The 22951-nt window shown below is 39.5% G+C and overlaps 1 protein-coding gene across 2 annotated transcripts; it reads left to right on the forward strand.

Moving 5' to 3' along the window:
- Positions 1-91: 91 nt before the first annotated feature.
- Positions 92-21786, forward strand: zgc:172136 (uncharacterized protein LOC566376 homolog). Of its 2 annotated transcripts, none has more exons than XM_057849022.1 (14): positions 92-284; positions 3835-3991; positions 4099-4189; positions 7243-7322; positions 10855-10931; positions 11078-11273; positions 12664-12819; positions 13346-13411; positions 17783-17851; positions 17954-18128; positions 18205-18444; positions 19286-19408; positions 19499-19563; positions 20479-21786. In XM_057849022.1, exons 2-14 carry the CDS (start codon positions 3914-3916, stop codon positions 20689-20691), a joined length of 1629 nt encoding a protein of 542 aa, XP_057705005.1. In that variant the 5' UTR covers positions 92-284; positions 3835-3913; the 3' UTR covers positions 20692-21786. The 2 variants fall into 2 exon arrangements, with proteins under 2 accessions (XP_057705005.1, XP_057705004.1); XM_057849021.1 differs by having other exon boundaries at positions 94-284; positions 20401-21780.
- Positions 21787-22951: the final 1165 nt, after the last annotated feature.

Genomic DNA, 22951 nt, shown 5'->3' on the forward strand with positions numbered 1-22951 from the left:
CAACGCTTGATGTCCACGTTCTTCAAATAACCTGTTCAGGGTATCAGTAAAGCGCCCCTTTACATTTTTTGCAATGGTACAGTCCAAATCTGCTCAATCGGCTGTCGTTTGGGTGGTTCGACAGAAGTGACACACGCTGAATTGGGAGGTACAGTTAGGAACCTACGAACATGTGTTTATATTTAAGTTCTGAAAAAAACCCTGACATATAGAAGAATGACTTTTATCCATCGTCGGACCAAGCTTTGATTGAAACTTGAAAACTCATCTGGAGGTGATGCACGGTGAGTTTCTGCTGGTTTAAGTCAAAAAGAGAGTTTATGGCACTTGTTGCGCTCAACTGGTAGCGTTTAATAGCTCGATGTAATGGTGAGTCGAACCTGCTTGATATATTTACGACTACATTACTTTTATTGATGATTTATAAGTTCTATATTCTATTTTGTAGTGAAATATAAAACAATTTCAATTTAATTCTCGATTCGACTCGTCAGTTTGTAATTGAAACTTTTAGACTTCCTGATTGATTACACTAATTTAGTATGTATTATCATGTACTCTTTTGAGCGGTGCACTGTTTTTTTCCTAAACTTTGTGTGTGTGATTTGGTTTTGAGCTTTCGTTGAAAACAAAACATTTTTTTCTAGCTTTAGAGATCATAACAGTCTTAAAAGGGTCTTGGATAAGTGTGCAGATGGCAACTGGTACATGTAAAGCCAGTTTTGATCCCGGTCCTCAACCAGCTGGAAGATGCCTCAGCCTACAATTCTGCACGAAGACTGTAACTTTAGAACTTCAGATGGCCACATGCGTCCAAACGTGATCTGGATGTAATTCATTGACTGCATCTATTTTATTAATTATTATCTATTTATTTTTTAAGTTGTTGACAGTTTATTATAACATTTAGTATTCGGTATTTTTTAAAGGGGGTCCACACCTTTTCTCGCCCCAGAAGAAACTAATTCTTCATCCTTTTCAGCAGAGGATGAAGTGGGTGGTTTCCCACTGGAGGAATGTTTCAAGCTGCCAAACAACTCTTTCAGCTCTTTTCTTCTTTTCTTATGCAGTAATGAAAGTTGATTTTTGTAACAGTATGCTTCTGGCCAAGCTCAAACTACAACAACAATAAAACGGTCAAATGGAAGGTGAAATTCTGCATCAATTCCGATTGGATCAAACGGTCCACCCATAAACATTTGGAGAGTGGGAAAGTTTTGACTCCAAAAAAACAAACACAGCATGGGTCTGAATTGATGTTTAAAATGGAGCCAAAATAATCTCGTTGGCCAGTTTGGAGCAATTGTAATGGAATTCCTGTGTTTTGGGGGGGGGAGGGGGGGGGGTTGTTTTATTTTTTGTCTTTGCTTTTTTTGTCCTCCGAACCCAATTTGAGCAATTTCCTGAGATGGGGGAAAAAGCCTTTAGTTTGAATGTGAGCGCTTAGTGAACTAATACTGCTTATTGATGAAATAACTCAGGTTTTCCTTTTTTTTTTTTTTTCTTTTCGGCATGGGTCTCATTGTTTTGAGAATTAATTAATTGCAAAAATACTCTCACAAACTTACTGACTCATTAGATGTGTGATGTGATAATAGTATATATCACACAGCGTTGAATGACGATGTGTCATGTGTGTCGCCTAATCATGACTTGATATTTCATTGTGTGACTTTTGATGTTACTGGAAGTTCAGGTTTATGGACGTCGGTTTGTCCTGACAGCTTGATGTGAGTGAGACCCTGTTTGAACATGTTCATAAGTCAAATTCAGTATGACTATTTCCGTATGGAACTATTGTGATAAGAGAACATTGTAAAACAAGGCTGGTTGCAACATCATTACATTTGATGTAGCTGCACAATGCTGGCCAAAAGTATTGGCACCCCTGCAATTCTGTCAGATAATGCTCAATTTCTCCCATAAAATGATTGCAATCTTGACGTATTTTACTTGCAATTAAAAAAAAAAAAAAAAAAAAAGAGAATGGAGGAAAAAAATTAAATCACTATCATTTTACACAAAACTCTAAAAATGGGCCGCACCAAAGTATTAACACCCTCAGCCTAATACTTGGTAGCACAACCTTTAGACAAAATAACTGCGAACATCAAAGAGTTTCTTACAATGCTCTGCTGGAATTTTAGATTCAGATTTAGAATATTTATTTTCATTGTGCAGTCCAGTGCCATAGGCAGCGAAGAAACCCCAAAACATCAGGGAACCACCGCCATGTTTGACTGTGGGGACAGTGTTTTTTTCTTTGAAGGCCTCATTTTTTTTCCCCCTGTAAACTCTATGTTGATGCCTTTCCCCAAAAACTAGAGAACATTCTTCCAAAATGTTTTTGGCTTTCTCAGGTAAGTTTTGGCAAACTCTTGGCTTTCTTATGTCTCTGGGTCAGAAGTGAGGTCCACAGTGCCATGGGCTTTACACTTATTGGTGACACTGTGCACGGTAGACACAGGAACATTCAGGTCTTTGAAGAAGGACTTGTAGCCTTGAGATTGCCCATGCTTCCTCACAATTTACTTCTCGAGTCCTCAGACAGTTTGGTCTTCTTTCTTTTGTCCATTCTCAATGTGGTACACAAAAGGACACAGGACAGACGATGAGTCAACTTGAATCGATTTTAACTAGCTGCAAGTGTGATTTAGTTATTGCCATCACCTGTTATGTGTCACATGTAAGTAACAGGTACTGTTAATTATAAAAATTAGAGAAGCATCACATGATTTTTCAAAGGGTGCCAATACTTTTGTCGGCCCATTTTGAGAGTTTTGTGTAAAATGATAATGATTTGATTTTTCCCCCCATTCTCTTTTCTGTTTTTTCATGCAAGCAAAATAAATGAAGATATTACTATCAAAGTAGTTGTAATTGCAATCCTTTTCTGGGAGCAACTGAGCATTATTTGACATCAAATGATCTGTTCCCGCTTGTTTTTTGTTTTTTGTTTTTTTTTCTTCTGGCTGGTTATTGTCCAGAGCAGGTTCTAAAGGGATCAGAGTCTGCACGGCAGTAATTAAACTGATTAATTCACCCTAAGTCTTTAATCAGATGAGCTTTGTACCAGTTGGGGCCTGAGTGTTAGCGTGACAGTGGGCCTAACTTCAGGTGAGACTACATGACAAACAGACTGCTTCCTTTATGCAGACCCTTTTCAAAAACTTCAAATTTAAAAAAACTTAAATATCATGAAAATGTTTTTTTTCGGGGGTGGAGCAGAAGATTCCTTAAGACAGTGAAACTTTCAAAGATGAATAGAATAGTTCTGACATGCACATACTGTATCTTTAACTCAATCACTGCCATTGACAGCTATTAAACGTTAAGTGTATTTAACTGGGATGGCTGGCATTAAATGATCATGTTTCAGTATCAAGAACGATGATCAATGTCCATTCCATTTGGGCTGGAGCCGCTTCAATGGCAGCCAATGAGTTAATTGTTTTATTTTGCCTTTGACTGTCTGTCGTGATGAACTCACTGATGAAACAATTTGCTATTTGTTTGGTTCACATTTTTTGCCCTTTTATGCATTTAATTGAATTAGTTTGCTTACAAGTGTGATCCATAAGCATTTGTACCAGAACCTTCAAATGGATATGATTGGATACGTAATGTTGAAGCCTTCTTTGAGGGCAAGATGGGTTGAGATAATCCTTGTGTTGGCATAACTACTGATGCATTTTTTCCTCTGACTTAACAGTAGATCAGTGAAATAACAGAGCAGAAGATGGTTACTTGGAAATTCTAGAAACATTATTAAAGGAGTGCTGCATGATCCGCTGTCCAGTTTTTTTCTCACTCTGTTGCTTTGCTGTTTTTAAGATTTGATATGGATGAAGTGTCGTGGATCAAAAAAGAACTTTTAACAAGGAAAGATTTGTGATCGACACAAAGTGCCACAATGACCTCTTTAGTGAAGCAGCAGAGAAACATTTGTGTTCTTCTTCCTAACAAACACCAGCTGGAGATCACGGTCGGGGTAAGATTGCCTCCAAGTTATAATTATCCCCCTGTTAAAACAGCATCTTTAGCCCTAAAATCTTGACGACATCATGTAAACTGTTCTCAATCGTTCTCTTGCTCCAGTTAAAGGCCACAGGGCTGGATGTTTTCAACCGGCTGGCAGAGCTTCTTGATATCAAAGAGATGCACTTGTTTGGCCTCACAGTAGTGCGAGGTAAGTCCACTCCTCACTGGTGGCTTCAAGTCATGCACTCATTTTATGAACTAGTGTACAGGTCATTCTCAAAAAAATTGCATATTGTGATAAAGTTAATCATTTTCTGTAATGTACTGCTAAACATTAGACTTTCAGATATTTTAGATTCATTACACACAACTGAAGTAGTTCAAGCCTTTTATTGTTTTAATATTGATGATTTGGGCAAAAAAGAAAACTCAAGAAAAGCCAACAATCCCTATCTCAAAAAATTTGCATATCATGAAATGGTACTCTAAAGAAGCTACTAACCTAATCATCTGAATCAACAAATTAACTCAAAACACCTGCGAAAGATTTCTGAGGCTTTTAAAAACTCCCAGCCTGGTTCATTACTCAAAACCGCAATCATGGGCAAGACTGCCGACCTGACTGCTGTCCAGAAGGCCATCATTGACAACCTCAAGCAAGAGGCGAAGACACAGAAAGAAATTTCTGAGCGAATAGGCTGTTCCCAGAGTGCTGTATCAAGGCACCTCAATAGGAAGTCTGTGGGAAGGAAAAAGTGTGGCAGGAAACTCTGCACAACCAGAAGAGGTGACCACACCCTGAGAAAGATTGTGGAGAAGGGACGATTCCAGACCTTGGGGGACCTGCAGAAACAGTGGACTGAGTCTGAAGTAGAAACATCCAGAGCCCCCGTGCACAGGCGTGTGCTGGAAATGGGCTACAGGTGCCGCATTTCCCAGGTCAAGCCACTTTTGAACCTGAAACAGCGGCAGAAGCGCCTGACCTGGGCTATAGAGAAGCAGCACTGGACTGTTGGTCAGTGATCCAAAGTACTTTTTTCAGATGGAAGCAAATTTTGCATGTCATTCGGAAATCAAGGTGGCAGAGTTTGGAGGAAGACTGGGGAGAAGGAAATGCCTGAAGTCCAGTGTCAAATACCCACAGTCAGTGATGGTCTGGGGTGCCATGTCAGCTGCTAGTGTTGGTCTACTGTGTTTTATCAAGGGCAGGGTCAATGCAGCTAGCTATCAGGAGATTTTGGAGCACTTAATGCTCCCATCTGCTGAAAAGCTTTTTGGAGATCAAGATTTCATTTTTTAGCACGACCTGGCACCTGCTCACAGTGCCAAAACCACTGATAAATTGTTTACTGACCATGGCATTACTGTGCTCACTTGGCCTGTCAACTCTCCTGACCTGAACCCCATAGAGAATCTGTGGGATATTATGAAGAGGAAGTTGAGAGACACCAGACCCAACACTGTGGATGAGCTGAAGGCCGCTATCAAAGCATCCTGGGCCTCCATAACACCTCAGCAGTGCTACAGGCTGATTGCCTCCATGCCACGCCGCATTGAAGCAGTCATTTCTGCAAAAGGATTCCCGACGTAGTATTGAATGCATAATTGATATAATTAATTGAAGGTTGACTTTTTTTGTATTTTGTATTGGTCGGATGAAATATGCTCATTTTTTGAGATGGGGATTTTTGTTTTTTCCTGACTTTTTTGCCAAAATCATCAATATTAAAACAATAAAAGGCTTGAACTACTTCCGTTGTGTGTAATGAATTTTTTTAAAAGGACCTGTATGCTGACTAATTTCTTTGGCTATTTTCTACTGAGCAGCGAAGACATGTACGGTACACCTTAATACAGGTCGACCGATTTGGGATTTTCAGATGGCTATACCAACACAGATATATATATATCTGCCGATATACAGTATTGTAGTATATTTTTTTCTAAGCACGTAGATAATGAAAGGCAATTTAAAAAAAAAAAAAATCCTTCAACAGCTTCAAATTTACAATGATGACTTGGGAATGTAAAGATTAATTTAGTCCAGTGCTACCAAACCAACGAACGCAGCACTTCTTTTTATGATTGAGCACACTCAGCAAGAGCAGGATTTTTAGCAGCCTTCCTTCAAGCTGCTGCTGTGCCCTTCTGGGGTCCTACCATCAGTCAGCAGCGGCCACAGTTGCCCACACAGATGCCTGATCAAAATCCTTTTTTATCGGCTTATCTTTTTTGAAAAAAGTCCATATATCGGCCCGATATATCGGTCGAGCTCAGTGCTGTAACACAACTGTACTACCATCATGTGATAATAAGTTCAATTTCGAGTTGTACACTATGATTGTCAGTAAACGTTTCTTTTTGCCATCATTGGTATCATCGTCTATCCCAGAAAAAAACAAGCAAAACAAATACCTGTTGTTCCTTGAGATACTTTCAAAATTCAAGTTCAATTTCTCACAGAAACCATGAACTTTTTTTTTTGTTTTTTTTTTGGCGTCTGCACAAGTAACTGTTGTAATCCTGTGTGGCCACTGGGCCATGCAATCTTGTATTCTTCCTTTCTTGCTGAAATACATCAAGATGCCTCAGAACGTCGTGTGGCTCACCTCCGTAACAAACAGTCTTTTGTTTTTGCGTTGTTGGTTCAGCGATCACTTGGCCCTGGATTCCAGCAATATTAACTTCATTAAGCCTGGAATGCACTCTTGCATTCTTTCCCTTCATGGAGGGGAGGGATGGATTGATGAGCAGGGTGGGAGTCTGAGGCAAAAGGGACAGAGTGGAGGAAGGGGGTGGTCTACTAATGACTCAACTCATAATCAAGAGCTTGCGCTGTGAATGAGTCAGAGTCGTCCGAAAACGTCTATGGATTGATGGATGTTGACAAGAACAAGTTGTGAAACAGCATAGAGAACATTGTTGAGCCTCGCAACAAAAGAGATAAGGTTGACTAATGCATAAGAAAATCCCGAAGTCTTGACTCATTGGACCAAGCTGAGACTGATGACATCACCACCTTCTCAGCACATAGTTTTCTCCCAAAAAAGAATTCAAACATCTTTCTCATGCTAAAATTGTACAAATGATCATAAGCCGGCTAGCTGCCTCCCTCGCTTACTCAGGAATAAAGGGCTTTGTTTTGTCTTTCACCCCAATTAAGCCCATTGTTGGTCACATTTTCTGCCTGGTTGCATTATTGTTTTGTTTGCCTGCTAACTGTCAGCTTGTTTCCTGCTCGTCTTTTTTTTTTCTTTCCAGACAATGAGCACATATTTTTAGACATGGAGGAGAAGTTGACCAAGTACTTACCCAAAGAATGGAAGCAAGACTCTGGGAAGGTGAGGAAGCTCACAAAGGTTTATAAACCATTTAACATATAAACAAAGCACCACTGTTCTTTTTTGGTACTATTTATCATATCACAAATAAATGGCTGGGAATGTAGAAGAATACAAAATCAATTTATTTATAGAATTTTACATTACATTTTGCTGAATTTGTCTTTTATTACATCCTTTACTTTTATAGAACTGCATCTCCAATACGTATAATACAAAGTCTCATAAATAATTGGTTACTGCCTGTTGTTATATGCACTTATAGTGGTACGAAAAGTATCTGAATCTTTTGCAATTTCTCGCATTTCTGCATATAATTGCCATCAAATGTGATCTGATCTTTGTCAAAATCACACAGATGAAAATACAGTGTCTGCTTTAACTAAAACCACCCAAACATTTACAGGTTTTCATATTTTAATGAGGAAAGCATGCAAACTATGACAGAAGGGGGAAAATAAGTAAGTGAACCCTCTGCCTAAGGAGACTTAAAGAGCAATTGAAACCATTTTTTACCAAACATTTTATGTCAGGTACAGTGGGGCGAACAAGTATTTGATACACTGCCAATTTTGCTGGTTTTCCCACTTGCAAGCCATGTAGAGGTCTAATTTGTATCATAAGTTCTCTTCAACTGTGAGGGACGGAATCTAATTAAAAAATCCAGAAAATCACATTGTTTAATTTTTAAATAATACATTTGTATTTAACTGCATGAAATAAGTATTTGATACATTACCAACTAGTAAATATTTTGGCTCTTAGTTCTTTTTTAAGAACCCCTCCTGTTCTCCACTCATTACCGGAAGTAGCTGCACCTGTTTGAACTTGTTACATGTATAAAGGACACCTGTTCACATGCTCAAACAAACAAACTCCAACCTCTCCACAATGGCCAAGACCAAAGAGCTGTGTAAGGACATCAGGGATAAAATAATAGACCTCCACAAGGCTGGGATGGGCTACAGGAAAATAAGCAATCAGCTTGGTGAGAAGGTAACAACTGTTTGAGCGATTATTAGAAAATGGAAGACGTTCAAGTTGACGGTCAATCTGCCTCGTTCTGGGGCTCCATGCAAGATCTCACCTCGTGGGGCATCACTGATCATGAGGAAGGTGAGGGATCAGCCCAGAACTACACGGCAGGACCTGGTCAATGACCTGAAGAGAGCTGGAACCACAGTCTCGAAGAAAACCATCGGAAACACATTACGCCGTCATGGATTAAAATCCTACAGCGCACGCAAGTTCCCGCTGCTGAAGCCAGTGCATGTCCAGACATGTCTGAAGTTTGCCACTGACCATCTGGATGATCCAGAGGAGCAATGGGAGAAGGTCATGTGGTCGGATGAGACCAAACTTTTTGGTCTAAGCTCGTCGTGTTTGGAGGAAAAAGAAGGATGAGTACAACCCCAAGAACACCATCCCAACCGTGAAACATGGAGGAGGAAACATCATTTTTTGGGGTTGCTTCCCTGCCAAGGGTACAGGACGACTGCACCGTATTGAGGGGAGGATGAATGCGGCTATGTATTGCCAGATCTTGGATGACAACCTCCTTCCTTCAGTGAGAGCCCTGAAGATGGGTCGTGGCTAGGTCTTCCAGCATGACAACGACCCAAAGCACACAGCCAAGGCAACTAAAGAGTGGCTCCGTAAGAAGCATCTTAAGGTCCTGGAGTGGCCTAGCCAGTCACCAGATCTGAACCCGATAGAAAATCTATGGAGGGAGCTGAAAGTCCATGTTGCCCGGCAGCAGCCCCGAAACCTGAAGGCTCTGGAGAAGATCTGCATGGAGGAGTGGGCCAAAATCCCTGCTGCAGTGTGTGCAAACCTTGTCAAGGATTACAGGAAACGTTTGGTATCTGTAATAGCAAACAAAGGTTTCTGTACCAAATATTAAGTTCGATTTTTGTGATGATATCAAATACTTATTTCATGCAATTAAATGCAAGTTTATTATTTAAAAATCATACAACGTAATTTTCTGTTTTTTTTGTATTAAATTCCGTCCCTCACCGTTGAAGAGAACTTATGATACAAATTACAGACCTCTACATGCTTTGCAAGTGGGAAAACCAGCAAAATCGGCAGGGTATCAAATACTTGTTCTCCCCACTGTATGTACCCAATCACTGATGAGTGGTTTAAAGCTGCCCTGCCCACTATAAAACGCACACCGGGTAAAATTTGATCTTGATGAGAAGCATTGTCTGATGTGCATCATGACTCGGTCAAAAGAGCTGACTGAAGACCTGCGATCAAGGATTGTTGATTTGTATAAAGCTGGGAAAGGATACAAAACCATCTCCAAAAGTCTAGATGTTCATCAATCGACAGCCAGAGAAGTTGTCTACAAATGGAGAGTGTTTGGCACTATTGCTTGTCTCCCAATGAGTGGCCGTCCACCAAAGATGACAGCAAGAGTTCAGCGCAGAATACTCAGAGAGGTGAAAAAGAACACTAGAGTGTCTGCTAAAGACTTACAGAAATCACTGGCACAGTCCAATAGCTCTGTTCACAGATCAACTATATGTAAAAAATGACCAAGAAGGGTGTTCATGGGAGGACTCCACGGAGAAGGCCACTGCTGTGTAAAAAAACGTTGTTGCTCGTTTAATGTTCGGAAAAAGGCACTTGGACACTGTATAGAAGTTTTGGCAAAATATATTGTGGACTGTTGAAACCAAAGTTGAATTGTTTGGGAGTTACACACAATGGCATGTGTGGGGGGAAAATGGAACAGCTCGCCCACATTAAGCATGGTGGAGGGGGCATCATGTTTTGGGGCTGTTTAGCAGCCTTGGGTCCTGGACAACTTGCAATCATTAATGGAAGAATGAATTCAAAAGTTTATCAGGATGTTTTGCAGGAAAACCTGAGGCTGTCTGTCAGACAGTTGAAGCTAAAAAGAGGATGGATGCTGCAACAAGACAATGATCTAAAACACAGAAGTAAATCAACTTCAGAATGTTTTCAGAAGAACAAAATACATGTTCTGGAGTGGCCAAGTCAAAGTACAGACTTGAACCCATTTATGCCAGTCATCACAGGAATCTGGCTGAACTACAGCAGTTTTGTCGAGAAGAATGGGCCAAGATCAGTCCTGATCGATGTGCCAGACTGATCTGCAGCTATAGGAAGCATCTGGTTGAAGTTATTGCTGCCAAAGGGGGGAGGGCACAAAATATTAAATGTGACGGTTCACTTATTTTCCCCCCTTCAGTCATTGTTTGCATACTGTCCTCAATAAAATATGAAAACCTATAAATGTTTAGGTGGTTTTAGTTAAAGCACTGTTTTTTATTTTATCTGTGTGATTTTGACAAAGATCAGATCACATTTGATGGTGATTTTATGCAGAAATGTGAAAATTCCAAAAGGTTCAGACACTTTTTCAAAGCACTGTAGGTAGTCCACAATCTATATTCCTACTTTTTTAATTGCCTCATCATGTTTTAGTTGTATATGTCTAAATTTTTCCAAAATGTGTTGATCGCAAAATGAATTTCATATGTATTTGTTCCCATAGGGTTTGGATAGGAGAGCCTTTCCTCTAGTTCTTTGCTTAAAAGTGCAGTACTATGTTGAGAATGGCAGACTCATAAGGTATGTACCCTCACTAATGTGTCTCTTTTTGACAGCCGTTCTTTCATGTGTTATGACCACTGTACACACTATCCATCTTTGTCCTCCTTACTGACACCTTGTGCAACCCTCCAGTCATGATTTCATGTCTCTGTGTTCGGTACCAGTGAACGCAAGGCACGGCATCTGTACTACTCTGACCTCCGTGAGCGCGTGTTGCGCTCCGAATGCCGTCAACGGGAGGAGGTGTACTTTCAGTTAGCAGGTTACGCCATGCAAGCGGACCTCGGTGACCACCAGCTGCCAAAAAAGGGGGAAGAGGTTGCCCCTTACTTCGAACCTAAGGAGTACTTTCCTCCATGGGTATTTACCAAGCATTTGTCCCAAATTTAATGTTACATTTAATTTTTTTTTTTACTTTTTAATAGCCAAATTTCTAGCAGACAAAGATGACTAACTAAAATTTGAACTGACAGTAATTGTGTGAAGTGCTCAACCCGAGCTAATTTTGGCTGCCATCACACCGAGAAAGTTTCCATAATCCATCCATGGTCATTTTATATTATGTTTCCTCTCCAGGGCCATGACAAAGGCTAATTTAGGGGATTAATCCTATCCCATATGTACAAAACTCATTTATGTGATTCACAGCATTTCTTTTAGGGCATGGTGCACAAAACAACCCAAACACAAATATACATTTTTAATGAGATTGAACGTATTCGAATAACGCAGACTAATTTTAACCACATCATTCAAAGAAAGATCCAAGTAGAGTGGCACCTTAACATACGAACTTAATTCGTTCTAGGACCTGGTTTGTAAGTCAAAATGGTCGTATGTCAATCGGGATTTTCGCATAAGAATTTACATTATAATTATTTCCACTGCCCAAAAACATATGCTAATCCTTAATAAATAATGCTGGTACAATTATAAATAACAATTACACATAGCAAAACAAATAAATTATAAATACAAATTGGAATAATAATAATGATAATGTAATAATTATTATGTAACGAATCGGGTTCTAATTTGGCAGCTGTGCTTTGCATGCTGTTCCTGAACGTACCGTTTGACTGACGACAGACTGCGGTGCGGAAGACTTTTTACTTTCTCTTCTCATGCTGCTGTTGGCGTCGGCTACAGCAGACAGTAGCCGTGTTGTGATGCAGAAGTACTGAAATAAATGATTAAAAACCTGATGAATCTGGCAACTTCCTTGCCGATGTTACAACAATAATAATTGTCACCGTAACTCATAAAGACTGGCGAACGGAGATCAGAGGAGAAGCGTTGAGATCATAAACATATTCCGGCCGTATTGTCAAGCCAGTTCACGGACGCGCACACCACGCTCATATTTTCTATCATTTCCATCTTAATTTCAATGCTAAGCATCACCTTTTTTCACCAATTGTATCAACCTTCTTGAGACCCACGTTGATTTCTCTGACAAGAACATCCGCTGTGCGTCCGCCTTGCAGGAGAACAATGAAATTGCAATGCTGTCATAAATTGTCGTATTTCAAGCATGTCGTCATATGTCGAGACAAAGGACGAGTCAAATTTTACGTCGGATGTTGAAAGGATCGTATGTTAATGCAATCGGACGAGGTACAACTGTGTCTTTAAAACACCGGTGTTCTAACTTCACTTCAAAAGCCAGTTTAGCCAGGTTGTCTTACAAAAGGTATTATGGGTACAATTATTGTAGAGTGATCTATGGATCTTTCTTCTATTTGTCTAGATAATAGCCAAGCGGGGATTGAACTATCTCCTCTGCCATGGTCCCAAAGTGCACCAGGAACTGTTGGGCATGTCAGCACGTGATGCCATCCTCCTCTTCATAAGAGAGTCATGTCGTCTGGAGGATGTACCAGTCACTTTTTACCGACTACAAAAGGTCATGAGTCAAGGACAAGCCTTTATAGAGGGTCTCTGCAGGGTTATACAAGCAAAATTTAAGACTCTAAAGACCATAACGGATACATTTTAAGACCCATTTCACATCTATTCCGGCAAAAAACGTACAAAAGATGTGAAGGAAAATTGGACGCCCGGAATTATTTGCGAAGTATATGAATTTATTCCCAGCTCTTTCACACTGTGATACAAACACTGTGTGCTTAACCTAACCTAACCTAACCTAACCAAAAACACTAGAGAAATCATTTTCTTTTGTGAACCACAAACTGCCTTTTATGAAGTTTTTTTGAGAATTTTTTTTAGTCATTTTAAGGCCTTAAATTCAAATTGCTGGATTTGACATTTTTATTTTTACCTCAAGACCCCGCGGATACCCTGTTATAACTGTTTCGAGCTGCCAGCCATCGTTTTGAAGCCAGCTAAAACGGAGGCTTAGCCAGACTCTCAGTCTTATCTGTTCTACTCAGATGCTTCACCTGACATATCATCATTCATGTGCTCAGGACAAGAAGGAAGAGAGAGGAATGGCGGTACTCGGCCTGACCCTGAGAGGAATGCAGGTTTATCAGGTGTGTGCACGTACCAATGGTTTGGTAATCCACAGCTTGTACATGACATGTGCAAAACAGAAAATCTTAGTTTACTCAAAGTTAGAGATCACCCCTTTGGATTGTGTTCTATTAAAGCCTTAGCAGAAGTGTAAGGAATGTGTGCGGTTGCCACCAGCAACCGTGCATCAGCAGATAGGAGGCGTCTGCCATATGCGTCACTTGTTTGATGTGTCCATCACGGACCATCTGGGGGGATTAGGGCGCTCGGGTCTAGCTGATTAAAGGTCCAACGGACCATGAGAGCACAAGACCCCCTCTGCCTTTACAGTTGTTTAAGAGGCCAAAACAAAATACTTGAGTAAGCTCTCATTTTAAAGAATAATTGCACGTAATAAAAACAATAAAATAATGTGATCGCGAAGATAGTTTTCCAAGGCTATTTGTTTGTTTGCATAAATTAATAGGTAACGGATACATACAGAATACATTTTGACTAACATTCTTAACATCACAAAGGGTTTATGCGGATCATTAAAAAGCATTAAATGTCATTAAGTGGATTTTGTTAAAATTCTGGCATTAAAAACATTAAAAAGCATAAACCAATGTTCTAAGTATTTTAAAATATATAAGCTTGATGGTTTAAAAAAAAACAAAAAAAAAAAAACATTTTTTTTACATAATTTGTTAGAGTTGTCCGATATTAGCGGGTAACAGATAACATCGGCCGATAAAGCATTTTACTGGTGCACTGGGTACCTTTGGTCGTTTTTCTCTGATTAGTCGATAGAAGGCTTCTGCCGTTGTACTCGAGTGGTCACAACTTAGCACAGCAGTTACTCTATTCTTCTTGAACATTAGATATCTCCAAACTAAAATGCTTGGGATTTGTTATGTGCAGTGTTGTTAATCTTACTGAAAAAAAGTAATTAATTATAGTTACAAATTACTTCTCCCAAAAAGTAATTGCGTTAGTAACTCAATTACCTGAATGTAAGAGTAATTAGTTACTTGGCAAAGTAATTGGTGATAATTACTTTTTTTTTTCCCCTCAAAAAAAAAAAAAAAAAAACATTGGCCACACTATGTGAAGTTTTTTGTGAAGGTTTTTGGTACAATTGGCCCGAGCCCAATTCTTTACCCTAATTTACCCTTTACCCTGAATCAGCTGTTAAAAGTTGTTAAAATTGCTCCCATTATTGCATTAGTTCCCTTCTCTCTACTTTCGACATATGAAAGTTTTAAAACTGTTTCATCATTTAAAAATAGATTCAATTCAAGATTTTGCCGATTTAGAAGTATTTTAGATAAAAAGTTACTTAGGTTCGCTAGGAAGGTTCTCTACAACAGAGCCGTCCTAAAAAGTCTACTGCTTTAAGATGGCGGCTGTTAACTAACGCATCTAGTGCCGTGTCTGTCATTTTGCATCTAGTTATATCTATATACAGTATATGTGATATCTACCATGTCTACCATATCTACCATAACATGCGGGCGTAGTTTGTAGGCTATCGGCTACAACATGTATTATTGGAGCTACCTAGCATCGCGTTTGCTCGGCGCCACAACTTTCTTGCCTCCTCCCCACTCCTGCTCTGCTCTGTCGTCTCGGTGAGTCCGTCTCCCTCAGACTTTTCGACCAATATAATAACGCATAGTAAAGCATGCCTTTCCGTCCTCAGTAACGGTGACGGCGTTGCCAAGATGAGAAAAGTAATTAATTAGATTACCCACTACTGAAAAAAATAACGCCGTTAGTAACGCCGTTATAATGTAACGCCGTTATTAACAACACTGGTTATGTGAGCAGACCAAGTGCATTCATATTGCAAAAATTAAATCAACAATGTACAGTGGGGCAAATAAGTATTTCGTCAACCACCAATTGTGCAAGTTACCTACTTGAAAAGATTAGAGAGGCCTGTAATTGTCAACATGGGTAAACCTCAACCATGAGAGACAGAATGTGGGGGGAAAAAAACTAAAAAAATCACATTGTTTGATTTTTTTTTAAGTATTTCCAAATTAGAGTGGAAAATAAGTATTTTGTCACCTACAAACAAGCAAGATTTCTGGCTGTCAGAGGTCTAACTTCTTCTAACGAGGTCTAATGAGGCTCCACTTGTTACCTGTATTAATGGAACCTGTTTCAACTCATTATCGGTATAAAAGACTGTCCGCAAACTCAGTCAGTCACACTCCAAACTCCACTATGGCCAAGACCAAAGAGCTGTCAAAGGACACCAGAGACAAAATTGTAGACCTGCACCAGGCTGGAAAGACTGAATCTGCAGTAGGTAAAACGTTTGGTGTTAAGAAATCATTTGTGGGAGCAATTATTAGAAAATGGAAGACATACAAGACCACTGATAATCTCCCTCGATCTGGGGCTCCATGCAAGATCTCACCCCGTGGTGTCAAAACGATAATAAGAACGGTGAGCAAAAATCCCAGAACCAAACAGGGGGACCTAGTGAACAACCTACAGAGAGCTGGGACCACAGTAACACAATGCGCCGCCATGGACTCAAATCCTGCTCTGCCAGACGTGTCCCCCTGCTGAAGAAAGTACACGTCCAGGCCCGTCTGCAGTTTGCGTGAGAGCATTTGGATGATCCAGAAGAGGATTGGGAGAATGTGTTATGGTTAGATGAAACCAAAATAGAACTTTTTGGTAGAAGCACAGGTTCTCGTATTTGGAGGAGAAAGAATACTGAATTGCATCCGAAGAACACCATACCCACTGTGAAGCATGGGGGTGGAAACGTTATGCTTTAGGGCTGTTTTTCTGCAAAGGGACCAGGACGACTGATCTGTGTAAAGGAAAGAATGAATGGGGCCATGTATCGAGAGATACTGAGTGAAAATCTCTTTCCATCAGCAAGGGCATTGAAGATGAGACGTGGCTGGGTCTTTGAGCACGACAATGATCCCAAACACACAGCCAGGGCAACAAAGGAGTGAATTCGTAAAAAGCATTTCATGGTCCTGGAGTGGCTTAGCCAGTCTCCAGATCTCAACCCCATACAAAATCTGTGGAGGGAGTTGAAAATCCGTGTTGCCCAACGACAGCCCCAAAACATCACTGCTCTAGAGGAGATCTGCATGGAGGAATGGGCCAAAATACCAGCAACAGTGTGTGAAAAGCTTGTGAAGAGTTACAGAAAACGTTTGGCCTCCGTTATTACCATCAAAGGGTACATAACAAAGTATTGAGATGAACGTTTGGTATTGACCAAATACTTATTTTCCACCATGATTAGCAAATAAATTATTTAAAAATCAAACAATGTGATTTTTTTTTTTCACATTCTGTCTCTCATGGTTGAGGTTTACCCATTTTGACAATTACAGGCCTCTCTAATATTTTCAAGTGCACTTGCACAATTCAACTTGCACAATTAGTGGTTGACTAAATACTTATTTGCCCCACTGTATGATTAATAAATAATTAAATTTAAGCTCATTACATACCTCATTTTTTGTACTGAAGCTGTGTGGCTTTGATGTTATTTTAAGCCAGAAGCACTGTGTGAGCCATATGTGATATGGCAGTTCCTTTTTGGTACTTTGCTCTTGATCCTAAAAACTGATGTTTGCACTATTTTGATTTCAACCATCTAGTTGTGGAATATAGACACATTTTCCATAACTTCAGTTAAAGTTGTTCTTATTTTTCACAGAATGTTTATTGGAATTCCTTGAAATTGTTACATTTATCATTATTAATGTATCCAGTGGGGCATCACAATACAATTGGCCATAATATGTTAAGTCCACGACCGCATATATCGGTATCTATTTGATAGCAGTATCTGATTTTTGGAGTTGGACAACATCGGGATATCGGTTAAAAAGTAATTATCAGACAACTCCACTTGCAATTTGTATGCAAAATCTGCAGTTGGGCATTGGCATTAAAAAGCATTTAATGAGATTTGCTGATGCCCATAGAAACCCTGTTACAGAGAGAGAGGTTTTGTCTGGTTTTCTCAGTGATAAAACCTACCCCACACCAAGTCAGGATAGTTTGAAGCACGCCACAGGCATAAACAGAGCCGAGAGACCTTACTTGGTGCGAAACATATGACAAAAAGCGAGACAGTTAAACATTCACAAAGGTTTATGTCAGATTATCTGTACACGTCCTCCGTAGTATACCTCAAGATCATTGGATGTTTCGTCCATGACCACTAAACACCCAGAATTAAGGAAGGCCCACTCGGATTGATACCACATTAATCTGACAAAAAGAAGGCGTATGCTGAGTATTTGTTATTTAGATGGGTGTTTATTAAAGGTTTTGTCCCGTAGCCACTGTTTCTTGTTTCATAAATTGTGCCAGAATATTCGATACTCTTTAGTATGTTGGATTGGTTGTGTCTCTAGGAGGTGAACAACATCAGACAGCTGCTATATGACTTCCCCTGGTCCATTGTGGGACGACTTACATTCCTGGTAATTCTTTTTGTGCTCTGTTTAAACATGGGATTATTAAATCGGCTTGACTGTTTATACTGTGTGTTTATTGTTTGTTTGGCTGTTTTTTTTTTTGCTTAGGGAAAAAAGTTTGAGATCCAACCGGATGGCTTGCCGTCAGCTAGGAAGCTTGTTTACTACACAGGGTCATCATTCCGTTCTCGACACCTGCTCTTGCACCTGAGCCGCAGCCATCGCATCTACCTCAGCCTCCAGCCTGCCCTTAAACACCTCCGCCAGCTGGAGGAGAGTGAAGGTGCAGGAGCCACAATTTGGATTAACACCCCCTAGTATTGGATTGCTTATAACCATAAAGTTTTTCTTTGTTTTAGAAAAAAAAAGTTACAGAGAGTCGTACATTAGTGATGATCTCGACTTGGACCCACCAGGCAGTGAGAGCAGCCCGGGGTTGTCCCGAGTCTCCACTAGTAGCTCGGGCATAGAAGCCGACAACCGCCAACACAGCATCTCCACAGAGATTATCTCCATGGAGGAGGAATCTAGTTCCTGTACGTCTGGCATCGGCAGCGGGAGGAAAGCTCACACAAAGGATGAGGAGTGGCAAGAGGAAGGTGTGAAATTGTATACGCACTCTCTAGATGCTACAACTTCATGAGATGCTGCTATTGCAATTGGTGATAGGGCCTATTGGATCTAGCATCGGGTCTCAATAGAAGTTTAATTCACGGATTTGGCCAACCTGTAAAAATGTGCGTGCTCCTCAGGGGCAGTTTTTATTTTTGCTGCAGGCAGTATCAGCTCCCTTGCTGTGGTGTTGAGTTATTTTGCACTGAGCAACTTGGTATGCCACCTTATATGATCCTAACAGTGCCCGCTGGTTTACTGATGTAACACTGACAAAGCAGTACGATTGTTGGCAATATTTGGCACGTTTTCGATTTTAAAAAAATCAAGCGGCTTATTAATGTGATTGGAGTCTATTGTCTTTAAGTGACGTCTTACTTGATTTGGCTTCCTTCTGTCCGCTGCAAACTTTTTTTAGACACGGTAAACAGACTGGTCTTTCCTCATCTCCCACTGTATGATAAGTCAAAGCCAAACGCTTTATACACTTCGTCATATTTCCTCATCTTAGCTCTTCATATATGCAGTGCCCTTTGCTGTGTGCTCTTGTTTGGTTCAAAAATACTCTGCACACTCTGAAAATGAGAGCGCCACTGCCACCCACTGAGTGGATGTGCAATTACACTTTATTCTAGTATGGCAAAAAATATGTTCCCCGAGGTCACATGCGCTACCCCCGTATTGCTTCCGCCCAGCCCCCCCTAGCCCCACTATTTGAGAAGTATTGTGCTAATGTTACACATGAAATAAGATATTTAAAAAGACATTTATTTAGGAGGGTCTTTCAAAACTCTATAATATTCCAATGTTTGTTTCTTTTTTTTCCAGAATTGAAGGCTGATTTTAGACAGAAAGATCTCTTGGAATATCCAGAGGAGATGTTCCAGCTGGCTGATCTTCTTGATGGTATGTCGGTGGATTGCACACTGTCCTCTGAGACAGAATCGCAAGGTAAGAATATTTCTAATGTGAGTGCATTCAGGAATGCATGTTCTATTCAATTGCCTGCATATCAGTAATGTGCCTTTTATTGCATTTTAGTAAACAAAGTGTGCATCCCAGAAAATGAGGAACTGCTCCAGAATGAAGATAACTCAAGTATACAAGTATGTCACTTTTTTTGGGACAAATTATCTTTTTTTTTCTTTCGTTTTTCATAGACTTGATAATATATTGACGGGGCGCGGGGCCGATTAATAGCGGGCGTATCTCCATCAAAGCTGACCGAGTGGAAACACAAAGAACTTCATACGTTGAAAATTCTTGTGAATAAATGCTTAAATCCCTGAATTCTTTATAGATATGGACAAAAACAGTCTCGATTCTTGGGTAAAAGCAAAAAAAAAAAAAAAAGAAAAAAAAGGGTAGTTAGCATTTATTTCACCTAAATATGTGAAATGTGCTGCTATTCTTCAAGCCACTGTGGTGCTGCCTTATCACCACAAAGACTTTTTTACGTTGAACATTTTTGTGAACAAATGCTTAAATCCCTGAATTTTTATGGAAATGGGCGTAAAGCAGTCTTGATTCTTAGTTAAAGGCAAAAAAACAGGCAGTTAGCATTTATTTTACGTAAATATTGCGAATTATGACGCCAATGCTGTAGCGGTTAATTTCTCCCATTGATTTTTTTCACAATGTTTCAAAATGCATGGATGGTACGAAAAATATATTAATTACCTCAAACAAATCACTCCTGAGATAATCCTTCCTGTTTGTATGCGGTACAGCTTTCATACTTTTTCCAACCTAAATCCGGCATTGGATCACTGAATGTGTTTGAGAATAACTGCGACCGACTGAAACGTAGTGTGGGACGGCCCCCTACTTGAAGGCGTGGTGCAGTGTCTGGGGAATGTGTCCCGTCAATATCATTATGAAGTCTATGATTTTTTACAGGCACATTGATCAGGTTTGCATTTAACATTGTGGGCTTTTTTTAGGTGTTGGAAACTAGGTCGCACGCTTGTGTGGACCGGCATAGCCACAGTCTTGACGATATTAGTTTGTTCCCACCTCAGACACCTCTGGGCACTGCACTGCCAGCAGATTCTTCACACAGCTACACCTTCGGCCTTTCAAACACCTCAGCGGACATGAAGATGCCCACGGATCACAACTATTTTCCTTTTTTGCACTACCAAGCCAAACCTTCCTTCTACGGTCGCAGGTCTACCAACTGTTTGTCACTAGACCTGCTAGCAGACGAACAATTCCTCGAGTTCATTCTGTGAACATACAGAAGTACATACGTTTGTTTCATTTGTGTGATGGTCGTCTAAGCTGAGTTCTTTTTGTAAGCGTCCTAGTGTGACAACAGTGGAAACCTCTTTTTTTGTCCATGTTTATTTTACTACAAAATTCTGTGAATGAGGTCACAGTTCTTTACCAGGAACATTTCTTTGTCTATGACATATTTATTGATATTCTGCTCTGTACATATCACTTGCACTTGCATTTTATGAAATTTCAAGTTTTTCATACAAAACCATGTCTATCAAGCTTAGATTGGGTGCCTGCAATAGGTTAATATTGAGCACAAAATTATATTTAAAAAAAAAAAAAAAAGTTATACTTTTTTATGTTCATGTGTAATCGCCGTAAATCTCATTAACTCGAGCTTTGTCAGAACATATAAAATGAGCTGTCACATGTTTAAAATATTCAGAAGCCACAGTGCCAATGATAATGCTCCTCAGTACCTTAATTTTCATTTTAAAACATTTTGATCTCCATTTTTGTGCAGTGCACCCGATCATTTCTATTATACTGCTTCAGCAAATGTATCTACAATTGTGTGGAAATGAAACTTCTATACAGCTTGAAAACCACTCATCCAAAGTCCCCACTTGCCTAAACTCTTCTACTGCCTCTATAATTACAACATTACCGTTTACAAATGCTATTTCTGTAACTGTTACATTTATAATGATTCTGCAGTATTTTTTTATGTAACCACCAAACAAAGAGCCTTTCTATCAAGTTATTTTTTCCCTCTGAGATAATTTCACCGTTTTTGTAAATGCTGATTAGTATGCAAAAGAACTTTAGCCAGCATGACCTCACTAGGAAGGAATGTCAGTAATTAAACACTCTGTATTCCTCTTTTGTATGACAAAGCTGTGAGTTGCTTCCAATGCTAAAGCATTTTTTTCTAAAGCACTGTTTTTATGAGCGCAAAAATAAATTTTACTCTGTCAAATTGTCTGTTTGAAATGTGAATTCTTTAATCTGATCAACATGGAGGTCGAGTAAAGAAGCATTTACATTCCTTTTACCAACCAGTAACCTTGTTCATGTTCGTAGTAAGTATATATTTTAACAGGAATTTTCTGAATTGGTCCCTGAGACCTGTTGACCCGACTGTGATACCATCCTTAAGTTATACATACACCATCCGGGACTGCTTTGGACATGTGACTGCTGTAATAATGGGAGAGGTTCGCCTAAAAGCTTTTCTTCCAGACGGTCTTCCTGGCAGAAAACCCCTAGCAGAGCTTTCCAGACAAGCATTAGTTGATCATTTACACAGTTAATTAGTTTTTTTTTTTTTTTTTTTTTTTTTTTTTTAGTACTGCAGCTGAATTACTTAGCCCCATATATACAGTACCTTAAACACCAGAAAATAACATTACACAAGATTACACAACATAATAACAACTTAATTTGACCTCTAAACTTTTGAATACAGATTTTAATTGTTGAATATTTTGTACTGCTTAAATAACTTAATCTACAGAAATATTCAAATAGTCCTCTTCATCATAATACTGGTACTTTTGAAATACTTTGTGTTGAAATGTGCCTTGCCAAAGAAAATTTAGAAAATTATCTTTCAAATTGATACCCCGACCCCCACCATCCTTTATTGGATGGGAATGGATTGGACGTTTAACGCTGTCAATGGCAGCCATTGAGTTACAGTAAATGAGTGCACTGTGTTCCTATAAAGAGTTAAGCGGGTACTACCAGAGGTGGGTAGAGTAGCCAAAAATTTTACTCAAGTAAGAGTAACGTTCCTTCAAAATAATATGACTCAAAAAAGTAAAAGTAGTCATGCAAAAAAAAAAAAATACTCATTACTCAAGTACAAGTAGAAAAGTATTTTGTCAGGATACTCAAGTAATGAGTAACACTGTGAGTACCTGCTTACACTGATTTTTTTTTTTTTTTCAATGGTATTTTTTTTTTCTCAGCACAAACTTGTCTACAGGGTGTTCCAAAATGGTCGACCCCATTCTAAATGACCATATCTCGAAAACTACTTGATGGATCTTAATGAAACTAAATACACTTTATGTTGAAGGGCATAATTTTTATTGGTTAAATTTACAAAGAAAAGTACAAACATTTGTTGGTATATTTTCATAAACGTTCAATGTGAGCGCTGCCTGTGACTCGGCACACGTCGAGTCAGTATTCAAGCTCGTGCCAAACTCGCTGCAGCATGTCTTCCGTAACAGTTTTCAGCGCAGTTGTAATTCTCTTGTTTTG

The sequence above is a fragment of the Corythoichthys intestinalis genome, chromosome 10, assembly GCF_030265065.1.
Source record: "Corythoichthys intestinalis isolate RoL2023-P3 chromosome 10, ASM3026506v1, whole genome shotgun sequence".
In the NCBI taxonomy this organism is placed as follows: domain Eukaryota; kingdom Metazoa; phylum Chordata; class Actinopteri; order Syngnathiformes; family Syngnathidae; genus Corythoichthys; species Corythoichthys intestinalis.